General features: G+C 42.0%; 1 protein-coding gene across 2 annotated transcripts in view; it reads right to left on the reverse strand.

Moving 5' to 3' along the window:
• The window catches only part of LOC135907236 (mediator of RNA polymerase II transcription subunit 15-like), a 70,146-nt gene that overhangs the window by 6,410 nt on the left and 50,023 nt on the right, over positions 1–13,713 (reverse strand). For both annotated transcript variants that reach the window (XM_065438912.1, XM_065438913.1), the window contains exons 13-14: positions 2,217–2,773; positions 872–1,371 (exon numbers count right to left, since the gene is read on the reverse strand). In XM_065438912.1, coding sequence (XP_065294984.1) covers positions 872–1,371; positions 2,217–2,773 — 1,057 coding nt within the window. The remainder of the gene's footprint in view (positions 1–871; positions 1,372–2,216; positions 2,774–13,713) is intronic.

Below are 13,713 nucleotides of genomic sequence, written 5' to 3' on the forward strand. Positions count from 1 at the left end.
AAATCGGGAGACTTTATGTTCGCGCCAGCGGAGGGGGGGGGGGGGGGGGGGGATTTCGTTGAAGCGCCGTTCGTTGTAGCGGGGTTCGACTGTATGTCATTTTCTACCATGTTCCAACGTCGCTATCATCCGCTGCGCGAAATGAGACTAACGCAACAGCTTGCGCACAAGACAGTCACTGGAAGTGTGCCATTCAGCAAAAACATGCAAGAGAGAGAGAGAGAGAAATAAAAAGAAGGCGGGGCCCAAGAGGTATTTGTCACATGATCCTCTAGCTCCGGTATGAGAGAATGCAGGGAAGGAATTTCTCTAGCAGAGGCTAGACAGGGCAAGTAGAGAGAGTGTCTACGTTGGCGGTGTCATTTGCCTCCTGAAATCATGGGTTCACACCACTTCAAATATTTTTATCTCGGCTATTAATGAACATTTTAAAAAATTTTTATGGTAGAACAATTTTTAGAGGACATGCAACAACTTCCAGCATATAACCGATATTTTCTATGTGGCCTGGTGAGGGGCCCTTTAAGGGATAGTACACAATAACAACAGCAAGGAAGGTGAAAACAAAATGCATTCGCAAAGGTGTTTAAGCTTCCTGCCACTTGAGACTTTATGAAGTGCATAAGTTTTCAAGGATTATGAAGCACCTTTCCTTGCCTAACCCAATTCCTTACAGCGAAACGCACTGCAACGCACATTAACACAATAATGGCAGAATGAAAATGGCCAGGTCGCAATATATCACGATAAAATAGAGCAGAGTGCCACCTAGAAAGAAATAAAACTGAAGGATGGCAATCAACCAGCACACTTCAGAGCCCGCAGCACATGATGATAACAAGTTCCCAAATAGCTTATTACTAGGTCTTACCTAGTGAGCTGATTCTTGGTTGGGTAGGCTTGGCCTGCGATGGAGGGGGCATCATCTCCCAGTCTGACTTCTTCGTCCTGTTCTCAGCTGAGCGAGTGGCAGAAGCGCCATCAGAAACAGCTAACGATGTGCTTGACAGGCTACTACCATTAGTCCGCGATGTTGGTTTTGCATAGTTGTTATACTCCTCCTCTGGAAGTGCCGATGCCTGGTAACTGCTCAGATATGAAGACTTTGCCTGTGGCCGCAAACTCCGATAGTAGAGCGGTGTGAGGCCAGATGATGATGCCGCCTGGGAGGAGGCAGACAGTGTTGGTGCTGCCTGCCTGGCTGTAGGTGGAGATGTCTTTGCATCATTGTGGTTTGTGCAAGTGCGCGGTGATGGCGGTGGTGTTGATGGCTTTGAAGGCACGGATACATGTGTGGACTCCAACGATGAAGCTTGCGCTGACGGGAACAAAGGTGGGGGCACAGTCATGGATGGTGGTGGGACACGAAACCTAAAAAGAGAGAGGGTTGAGGGAACAACAAAATTACCAGTTATTAGTACTTCTTTGAGAAGAAAAATTCTCGAAGAAATTGAAACACTACATTCCCAGCTGCTGAGCTTTCTCCCCTCAAGAATTAAAAAAAAAAAACAATGACACATCCAGTAAAACCAAAGGAATGCCCATACTGGGCTGAAGCGCAACAGCTACCTGACCAGAGAAGTTTCCTTATGTCATGTCTTAATGCTTAAAACTATAAGGTTACTAGATAACATTATTGTGCTGAAGAAAAATAATGAAAAGACATGCTAACTGCCCAGCTGCCAAGTTAACATTAAAAAAACAAATATGACACTTACAGCCCAAAAAGGCATGCATAGACACTTACATTGAGGAAAGAGAAAACACCCATCATCTAGACTGTTGTGTGTAGGTATAAGGAGCACATGGCTGCTATCCAATGTGCTTTTGAACAGGCACTCCCATATGCTCAACAATACAGAAGGCATATGGCAAAACCAAAAGTTCTCATCAGAAAGGTCTATAGTACTCAGTTTCGACAATTCCAAAGCTACAAGTCACGCCAGCCAATCAGAAAGGAAGAACCAGAAGGAAACAGCTGATTTACTGCCTGGAGCTAACCCCCTTGTCTATGATGGCAGCTGAATGGAAAGGTCACCTAAACGACAGCAGCACACATCCTACAAGGCTCCTAAGAATCACGTGGCTAGGTCTCATTCCTAGCTGTAAAGTTCTAGCCTCTCATTTCACTGCATGGAGTTGTTGAGACTGAGAATATGTATTGCTTGCAACAGCAGCTAATAAGCAAGTTTATGGCCCCAAGAATAACAACTTGCCTCCAGCCATCATTTGCACTATAGTTGGGAGGTGGCACTGATGTATCGGTGGGTGGTGGTGCAGCTGTGTTGGCTGGCAGGGGCGCAGTTGTGTTCGTTGGTGGGGGCACAGTTGTGTCAGTCGGTGGGGCCACAGGCGTTTGTGGCACAACGGTTTGACTTGGTGGATGTGACACAGTCGTGTTCACTGGAGATGGCACATTACCAAGTGGAGGCACCGCTGTGTTTGCAGGCGGGGGCACAGCCATATTGGGTGGTGGTACAGACGTATCTGTAGGCAGGGGCACTGTCACATGTGCTGACGAGTGTGCAACAGTGGGGCTGCTTTGTGCCACAATGGCGGCCGAGGCAGCAGGGGCTCCAGTCACCGCTGACACTCCTCCAATCGATGCAACACCTGATGAAGCCGATATAGTTGCAACTGCTGGAACAGCGTGTGACGGCGGTGGAACATCATATTTCTTCTTAGCAGCGTACTGAGCATACTGGTGTCTCAGGTGAGGATATACAGTAGCAGATGTGATGGTAGATTGCAGTGATGGTGGTGGAACAGCCACCTGTGGGCAGCCAAGTTAGAGAGAACCATTGTACAGTCCCCTAGCATTTGCAGCGTGGTTGTTGATATTTCCCTCATTTATAACTCACGAAGTCACTCAAAAAGTATAAATGTAAGCAAGCACAATAGTTTTCAAGCACCAAACCAAATAAAAAATCTTTGCATCTCCACAAACATGTCAAACAACCATGCAGTCAGAGAGTGCATTTTTTAACACACAAGAAAACTTAATGCTGGTGCAGTTTCACAAGCAAATACATACATCCTAAAAATATAACAAGGAAAACTCATTATAAGCAACACATTGATTCTAATATAGTCCACGCTGACAATAATGCTGCTTTCAACAAAAACATGCTTCAACATTTTTTTATACCTACTGCAAATGATGCAGAACTTTTCATGTGACATTGCCTTGAATGTGCTCGCTCGACCCATGTCCTAGCCAGAACTGTTAGAAATACTTTGCAGCAAGAAGTAATTCAATGTGTTCAACAGAAGCGTAGTTATCGGCAGACAAAGATTGCCTGTGATACCCTTTGCAGTCCTTCCACTTCTTCTTCAATGCCTTGCACTGCCAAGGCTACTGCAAAGCGGGGTAGTGCACACAATGCTTTGCCCTATTGAATGTCACCGTGCCGCACAGTTCAAATTTGATTTCGGATGTTCATATAGCACTTATGATTTTGGCACTTATGATGCACCAAACTCAGAGGCTATCCCTCAGCTTACATTACAGTTCACAGTGTCTCATCCTTTTTCTGTGCTACATTGTGCTAGATAGATACATGTGAACATTCTCGCACTGAGTAACATGAGTAGCACATTTTCTTTTGCACTTATCTCTACAACAATCGCACAATTACTGAGAGCCGAACAAACTAACTCTTCATGTTCGCTCGTGCAAGTACGTATCTGGCATGCACATCTGCTAAGCGATGGATGCCGCACCCCGCACTCACATTGAAAGGATTCCTAATGTAACAAGCTTAGGCCACAATGGTGACACACCTCGAGGGTAGGCAACTTAGAAAACAGACAACCTGTTCTATCAGATGTTCGCACTCGGGCCTTTAGTGATGTCACCCACAGACACCAATCAAGAGCAAGTTTTTTTAGCAAGCGTGTGCATTGCAGCACCCTGCGGCGGCCACGGTATCTACACTACACTGCAGATGCAGCTATACACAACTGGTACCTAACCATGTACACAACAGAGCAGGAGTGCATGCTCGCATTCATATGCTCCAGTCCTGCTGTGCTATGCGGCGATATAGTGAGCGGAGGACCAGCTTTGTCCTGTGCCAGCTTGACTGATAGATAATAACCACATCTAAATTGCACATTTTGCACAGTAGCTCAATACGAAGTGGTATGCCAAGGTGTCTAGCCAGGATCAGCCAGGAGCTAGTGCGCGCCGGTAAGCGCACGTCTGGTCTGACTTTAAATGTTGCGTAGTTCAAGGCTAGTTGAGTGTTCAAAACTAAGAGAACTTAGCAAGACTCGATGGCTATGGCACTAATAATCAGTGTAGCCAAAGTTTCATTCCTACGCGGACAAGCACGGCCACTGTGGGCCCTGCTGAGTGACAGCATACAATAGTAGATGATGTATGATAGTTTTACTTCCTACTTAAATTCGAAAAGCAAATTTTTACTTAGTTCAGCCTGTTTGTTAAACTGCATCAAATACTGTATCGCAATAATGAAAACAGTAGGAGACAAAATTGGCTGTCCCGTATCGCCTAGCGACCTGGGCATTGTTCATCGCGTAGCAACCAGAGCTAACGGCAAGAAAAATATCATTGTAAACGTGCCTCTGACCCCATCTAACAAGGCACTCTTTTCCAAAGCCCTAACTTTGAAGAAAGAAAGGAACTGGAGGTTCCTTTGGACGGATAACTGCCAAATCAAGGCTAGGAAGACTACTAACAGCAAAGTTCTCTGCATTCGAGACAAATCTGACCTAACCAAAACAGACTAGAGCTCATTGTTTAACCAATTGACATAACAATTATGGCTTCCCTACTAAAACCCCATTAAGTGAATTCCTCTTTAAGTGGATTTCCTTCCATCATTCATTTTAACGCGAGGAGTTTCAGAAGCACTTTCACGCAATCGATAAATTCTTCGAATCGCTAACTACTTCGTTTTCACTAATTGCCATTACTGAAACTTGGTTACCTGATGACGACAAAAATTTGTACTGCTTCCCTAACTATAAATTGGAATACTGCAATATATTAATGAGCTGTCACAGTGGTGCGGCCATATATGTTTCTCCTAATATTGCTTATCGAAGAAGACACGAGCTTTCCTTAACCATTACTAATTGCGAATCTGTTGATTTAATTCAGTAACTGCTCCTTGCTCAGGACGAGAATTTCATATTTGGCTGGATTTACCGTTTTCCTTCGTCAGTTAGTGATTTCTGTACCAACCTTGATCACATCTTACACATATCACTAGAAATAAAGATGTTATAATGGGTGATATAAATATTAATTTACTCGATGAAACATCACCCATATGTATTCACTATACTAGTTTGTTCCGTAACTACAGATATGATTGTTTATTTCACCTCCCCACACGCAAAGTTTCTAACCGCACAGGAACACTTATTGATCATGCTTTTTCTAACCTTCATTCACTAGAGGCCAAAGTTTTGCACCTCAACATTACTGATCATCATTATCCCCTGCTCTTAAGCTTCTGTTCCAACGTACGACCTTGCCCACCTTCACACACTAAAGATGTTCTGGACAAAGTCAGCATCATAACTGCTGTTGCTAATACAAATTGGTCTGAAATTAAACCACTAAACGGCCCACAGAAAGCCTTTTCAACATTTTTTTCACATATTATATAATACTTACGACATTTCACCTCCAAAAAGAAATGTGAAAAAACTGTAGCATTTTCTAACAATCCATGGATCTCGCAGCAGTTATTAACAGCATTGTGCAAACGGGACAACTTATATAGGAAAATCAAAAGGCAACTGTTTAACATGAACTTACGTGACCGATATAAAAGCTTCTGTAACACTCTTACCTGTAATCTAAAATCAGCTGAATGATAGTATATCGAGCAAAAAATTTTACAGGCGGCTAATAACACTAAAAAAAAATGGGACATTGTCAACTCCTTCTTAAACAATAACACACGACTAAACCAAGTATCCAGAATTTTAAATGATGGAGTGGAGCTCAATTCCCCCTGCCGATATAGCTGAGGCTTTTAGTAGTTTTTTCTTTCTTAACAATTTACCATCTCCTACACAGACCATCAGCATGAACCGTCGAGCTCATTCATTGCTTTTATTTCCTACAACGCCAGAAGAAATAACTGCTGTTATAAATGATCTAAAAATGACAAGCGCTGGAATTGATGAGGTCCACCCTGCTAACATTAAATTGCTTGTGCACTTAATTTCAGATATACTTTCATTTATTGTTAATTTATTATTCAAGACTGGTTTATTTCCTTCTGGTCTTAAGCATGGCAAAATCATCCCAGTTTCTAAAAAAGGCGGCAGCTCATTATTAAATAACTACAGACCTATTTGCACTCTACCATTCTTTGGGAAAGTTATTGAGAAACTAATTGAAATTCGGCTAACCAAATACCTTTCTAAATTTAATATCCTCTCTTCAAGCCAGTTTAGTTTTCGCTATGGATATTTTACAGAACTGGCACTCATTCACCTGACTGACCAACTAAAAAAATTAATTGACGAAGGATTTCTCGCCGCCTCAGTTTTTATCGATCTAACGCAAGCATTTGATAGCATAAATCATAATATCCTTTTCTCTAAGCTCGAAGCAATTGGTATTTGTGGGCCTGCTCTCTCACTACTAAAAAGCTACTTATATAACAGAGTTCAAGTTGTTTCTATTTCCAATGATTATTCTCAACAGCAAATTACTAACGTTGTTGTGCCCCAGGGATCTATCCTGGGGCCACTTTCTTGCTTCCACAAAACACATTCTCTACGCAGATGACAACACTACATTCACCTTTCATAAAGATATCTCATCTCTCGTTAATAAGTTAAATGCCGACTTAGAAAATATCCTAAGGTGGTGTAATCTTAACATGTTATCTATTAATGCAACTAAGACTAAATTTGTTGTATTCTTTTCACAGCAGCGAAACATACCATCCATTCCAACTATCACTTTTGGTCCAAACCGCCTTCCTCCAAGTTCATGTTCATCTTCCCTTGGTATTCTACTTGATTGTAATTTGAAATATCGCAATCATATTGCTTGCATAAAAAAGAAAATAGCTTATAATATATGCATCTTAATTAAAACACGCCCTTGCTTCACACATACCACATTACTCTCACTTTACCACTTTTTTGTCCACACTCGCATCACTTATGGCATAATATGTGGAAAAACACCTATAGTACTCATACTGGGTCTCTCCAAACAGTTCAGAACCGAGCCTTAAGAATAATAACTTACAGTACACGCTTTTCTAATGCCAATTCCCTACTACATGAGAATAACATCCTTACCATTTCTGGACACACTAAATACAACCTAGGTATTTTATTTTTCTACAGATTTGTGAATAATGAGCTACCATCGATCCCATTTTCACCATCTAACCTGATGATTCATAGTACCACCAGATTTGCATTGAATAACAATTTTCTTTTACCAAGAATCCGCACTAACTATGGTAAACAGACAGTAAATTCACTTCCATATCAATATGGAACACTCTTCCTTTTACAATGAAAAACGCAAGATCTTTATCACAATTTAAAAGAGAACTAAAAATGCATTTTTTATTGACAGATTAACGACAAGGATTACTGTAATCGATCTTTGTTCGCTTTCTTTTTTCCTTTGGTTGTTGTATATAAACTGTTGGTATTTAGTTCCCGCACAATTTTTCCTGCCACCATGAGATATGCTAAACCTTGTTATTATTTGTAATCAATTCTGTATTTTGTTCTGTAACCGTTCCTTTCTTGTTGCTCGTATACTTCCTTATTATATGCTACTGTTGCTTTGAGATGTTAACAATAATAACTGTTTTTGTATAGGAGGTCCTGATTCAGTCTTTTACAATGGGACCTCCTTCTGCATACTAAACACTTGTAATGTGACCCAACTTCTAATAATAAAATCTGATTCTGATCCTAACAGTAGGAAGAAGCACACCGATTCAAGCAACCTTCTTTATTGATATCAGCTATTGGCCAATAGAAGCCATGTATGGGATTTTGCTATATGGCGATATATGCCAGTCCAAAAAGAGCGAGGAGAAGACTTGTGTTAAAAAGAGAGCATTTGAGAAAAAGGTGACTTTGCACTCTGTCTGCGGGCTCCATGCACCACAAGCAACTACAAAATTTGGCTGTGATGTTTACAGCAGCGTGTGCTATCCGCGGACTGTGTTCTTTCCCCCAAGTCTAAGGGGTGATTCAGGACCTCTTTAAGTTAGCTTTAAGTAGCTGCAGTACTTAAAAGCCAGCTTCGGGCAGTTTCTTGCATTACCCTAAAAAACAGTCCGTGCCTATGTTTCAACAGTGTAATATATTAACTCCGATGGATTTACGCGACACTTGTCCCAAATTTATGGCAGCTGACAGCTCCGATTGAGCTAGTGTATCTATGTTGTGACAGACCTGTTTTAGTTAAAGCCATGTTATGATGAACACTGGTCAAGAAAATGGAAAAAGGTAAACCTCAGTATTCCTGATTCTCCTTTAACAATTTTCACCATACTATCAGCTACAGCTAAGGTTCAGCATTTTCGGTTTTAAACTAACAAAAATAAAATGAAAGAAACCGTCTATTTATTTGGGTTGGGCTCAGTTTTAAGTGAAAAGAGTGAGTAAACAATTTTCCTCAAAACCCAAGATCTGCGTAGGTATGGTACGATGAACTTTATTTAATGTCCTGAAGATCAACCCTTAGGTTGACGGAGGCGGCTCCCACGTCGGGACAGTAAGGTTTAACCTTACCACCATATCATGGGCCTTCTGGACGGCCTGTACTTGATCGAAAAGAACTCCACTGTGTAGGACTTGCCGCCACAAGTCTCTCTCTTTGTCACAGTCTGTGAAGGTGCACGCATTCGGGAAAACTATTTGGTTGTGTGCCCATCAAAAAAAGCACCACGTGTGACAAACTTCCTCTAATCTTCATCCTATCGCCAAGCAGCTAGGGCAATTAGTTTTCGCGAGTCTTAAAAGAAAGAAAAGAAACGGAAACGCATGCACGGCGGCATCTTTCTTATGCGCACCATTGTGAGCACTAAACAAGCAAGAAACAAGCGGTCGCCCTTTGAGCGATTAGGAACGAGATAGCCATCAGTTTCGCAAGCGAAAAAAGCCGAAACTGCCCGCAAAACAACATCTAAACAGCCGCCCGCCCGCGCCACCACGCCACCAGTTCTTGAGCACACAAGACCACATGTCAAGTCAATTGAGACCGCCTGTGGTCTGGTGCTCATTTCTTATGGTTTTGGGAGCGTGGCACAAAGCAACATTAAAATTTATCCCAATTAACAACTCTAGCATTACATATACGTCACACTGGAACACTTGTGGTTTCATTTCGTGATGGTCAGACACAGACCTACTCATAAAGCATAAAAGTCACAAACAACAATCTTGCTGTCAGTTGTCCTTTAACCCTTTAAGGACAGAAGACAAGCTCAGCTTGGTAAACAAAACATCCCAAAAAGACAAATGGTGAGACTAGCTCTTCCAGCACCTTTTTTTTTGTGTGTTTGTGTGTGTGTGTGTGTGTGTATGTGTGTGCGCGTGTGTGTGTGTGTGTGTGTGCGTGCGTGCGTGTAGGACTGAAGGTGACTTGAGCTCCTCCATTGCTCTGCGCTTCTTCCAGATGACATGCTTTATTTTGTGCTTGTTGTAAAGAACATCCAGTGGCACAAGGAGCTGTTGAGTGATGCTCAAAGCTTAAACTCACTTGTTTACAGTGAAATTCACTCTCGTTACAGTGTAACAAAAATTTGCTTTTAATTTACTTCGCCTTGCAGACAGAATTTCTTTGCAAGATCTTGCCTTATATGATCCTCAGAATTGTTTGCACTTGATTTCGGGAGCAAAAACTAACTATATGCAGTGATGCACACTTTTTGGTGCAGCGTAAACAAAAATTGGTTTACAGAGTAAAATGTACATTTCTGATAGAAATTTTTCCTGTGGTCTAGCTTTATATGATCATCAGACTTATTTGCACGGAAATAAAATTAATTTTCCTTTTTAAAGATTTTTTTTTGCGTTTTTATCATTCTTAAAGGACAGTACCCCTTACTCGCACTCGTCCAGTTCAGCAGCTTTTGCTATGTAGGCATGTGAATGGGGTGTCTGGATGAGGGGCTTTTTTCTTTTCTCCAGCCTTGCCCAAAGCTTGCTCGAATTCTGGGGGCCTTGCCAAACATGTCATGACAAAGGGATTGATTGAATAAGGCAGCTCTGTGCACATCGATTACTCCCCACTCTTCCGGTGTATCCACATCAGGTAGCGCGTCCAGCAGTGGAATAAGCAATAGGGATGTGGTAACAGGGCAAAAAATGCAGCAGATCCAACGAGTTGGAATCTATATCAATTTTTGGCAAAAATGGATGCCTATGAAGATCATGCCTGCAGATCAAACCTTCTATTTTACAGCATAATCGACAACTTTGAAGAAACTTGGTACAAAGCCGAAGGTTTGGTGATTGAACAAAGCTTGACGTTGATTTGCAGCCAGTTGACATTGAACGCGCACACAAGATTGGCTCTTTTGATGTAAGCAAAACAAGACCTATAATTGTCAAGTTCGCAAACTTCGAAGTTAGAGTGCGTTTTGGCAAACTCAGGTAAATTTAAAGATACCGATTTCAGTGTATCACCAGACTATTCAACAAATACTCGGCTCGCCCGCAAAAAACTTGTTGCATTTGCAAAACCTCAAGGCAAACATCATAAGGTTCATCACAACAGGTTAATAATGATTAGCACCACCTATGTATATGATCGTTCTACGGACAAAGTAATCCAACGACCATCACAACTAAAAGATGATCCTGAGATGCGATCAGAGATGGTTGTTCGGCGCGTTCGTTCGGTTACCGGCACGCACGATTGGCCTACTCCACGCCGATGTCGCTAGCCACAGGGCGCCGCCCCGTTTTTGGTGACGTCAAAATGACGACACGCTCCTGTCAATCATCTGCCCACCGAGCATTTCGTCCGAACGCGACAGGAATTGAGAAGTTTGGAGCGATCATACGGCTTCGCATGGCGCATCTGGTGGATTGGATTGGATCCAACAGGCGGCCTTTCCGGCTGCGGAATGGCACGTTTGAATTCGATCCATAGTTTAATTCTTGGAAATGGCGCTTCCGTTAGAAACTTAGGTTGTTGCGCTGGCGTTTCTAGAGGAAGGAGGAGAGCGGGTGGCGGTGCGAAACGCGTTTGAAGAAATGACAGAAAGTGAATTCCGGCGTCGTTTTTCTTTCTCGAAACAAATAATTCGTTGGTTGTACAGAGAAATCGACAACATCATCGGTGCCAGCGAGCCACTGGGATGTTGTCGCTGCCTCTTGAAAAGTGCGCCACTCTTCCCATTGTTTTTTTTTTTCTTTTTCCTTCTCGCTGTGCGCGACACCACCTGGGGATGACGCAAAGAACCTAATAGTTATAAATTGCAGTAGTCACACGTACTACTATTTGAAAACGTGTTTGGGCTTGAGAAGAAAAAATACATTTTTTTAGATAAAGATTTCATTCAATTGGAAGACGAGAAACATTTGGCTTTGTAGTATACTGTTTGCAAGCAGACGACAAATGACAGAGGTAAACTTCCGGGGAGGTGACTGCTTCCTGATTGGCTGCTCTCTCCGCCACGCTGTCACAAATTTTGCATACTGCAACTTTGTGACGTTGCAGCAACTGAACAGAATGCGTATCGAACAAAATATCTCTGATCGCGCCCCTGGTGAACAACAAAGAAAATGTCTTCTTTCGATTTTATATACCAGCATAAAAAGCATTTTACCAAAGCTCGACTCAGTTTCTAACCTTATTTCCACCCACAGATAGCAACGTTCTCATTCTAACGGAAACTTGGTTAAACACAACCATTGACAACACCGAAATTCAGATTGCCTCAACCGACTTCGATATCTTCCGTTGCAATCGTGGTGTGAGGCAAGGACGAGGAGTGTTAATAGCCACTAGCAGCAACCTTCATTGTTTCAAAATTGATATCTTCTCTCCATTGGAAATACTGTTTGTGTGCACTAAATATTCTCACCCACCCTTAAAGGGACACTAAAGGGAAACAATAAATCAGTTTAGACTAATAAAGCATTGTTTGAGAACCCTGCAGGCAGTCATTTCAAGAAAATAGTTTGAATATTAGATGAGAAAATGAAGGTCCAAGTATCAGTATTTGAATTTCGCGCCGAAATGCCAGCGCCTCGACGTCAGCGTGACGTCAGGATTCCAAAGTATGTTTTCACATTTGGGCCGCGTTGGCTGAATAAAGGTTCCCGAAACTTGGCATGTTTAATATTTGGTTCCTTTAGAACACAATGTAGTCAATCTGTACCGCTATTTATAATTAGTAGGCCCTAGAAGATGCCATCAAAATCCATGACGTCACAGCCCCCAGGTGCAGAAACTTAAGTAGGCGTCGCCACCCGTATTTCGTTCTTGCGCTTTTTCTGGCTTACCAAAACGTCTTATCGTTGTAAGAGTGGTGTTTTTGGTGTTGTAGAACGGTGATTTACTGATGCAGAAGAAATCACTTTTCACTTTAGTGTCCCTTTAATATTAGGATCTTGTAACCGTCCTCCTGATGCAGATTCAAGCTTTGTTGCATGCTTCCATGAGGCACTTTACACTCTGACACATTCTTTTCCTAATGCGCCAATCATTCTCTTTGGTGATTTCAACTTTCCAACAAAAGTATGGTCTGACATAGCACTGACATTATCGAAACATTACACAGAAAGTGAATTTCTCGACACGTGTCTTACGTTTCGCTTATCTCAGCTCATCTTCAACCCAACAAGGCATATAAATCAATCATCCAGATTGCTCTACCTTTTTACCACGCATACTGACAACTTTTCTGAGCTAACAGTTATCAGCTATCAGCTATCATGCTGTAATTCACGCTACTTATCAATTTCATATAGCATATCCTTGCTGGGCCGAAAGGGTCGCTCCTCGTGAGGGGCCATCCTAGGACTCGGGCTTGCCAGATAACTGAGCAGAATCTCAATAAAGTTGTTACCACCACCACCATATAGCATATTCCCCAAAATAAGAAAGATCATAACGCTCTACGGCAGAGGTGATCATGTGGCATTCAATGAAAAGTTAACTGCAGTTCAGTTACTCCTTTCTTGAAACGTTCACTTGTCGTTCCGTTGAAGATAACTGGTTAATGTTTAAATCCAAAATGCAGGAACTAACAAAAGCTCATATTCCTACCATCACTGTAACTGAACGGCCCTCATCCCCTTGGTTTAATAATGCAAAATGCCTGAACAATACAAAGAAAAGGCTTTATCGTATCGCCAAGCAATCTAACATGTCACATGCATGGGAAAAGTACTGCTGCATTGACAAAATGTTTCAGTCACAAGCCAACAAAACTAAGCAATCATTCTTTTCAACCCCACTTCCTGATATGCTACGTAATAACCCTCATAAATTCTGGAAGGTTGTCAATCCATTGCCACGGAAATTGATCAAAATACTTGACCAAAATGGCGTCCCTATCCCAGATACTGAACCCGCAACAACACTTAATTCAACATTCTGTTCAGTTTTGACATAAAAATCTGAAGGAAATCTTTCTTAGTTTCCTAACCCTCAATATCCTCTCATGCCAGCCATCACATTTGAACCTCATGGAATTTGCAGTCTAACAGAATCTTTGAAGCTAA

Source organism: Dermacentor albipictus, chromosome 1, assembly GCF_038994185.2.
Source record: "Dermacentor albipictus isolate Rhodes 1998 colony chromosome 1, USDA_Dalb.pri_finalv2, whole genome shotgun sequence".
NCBI lineage: Eukaryota > Metazoa > Arthropoda > Arachnida > Ixodida > Ixodidae > Dermacentor > Dermacentor albipictus.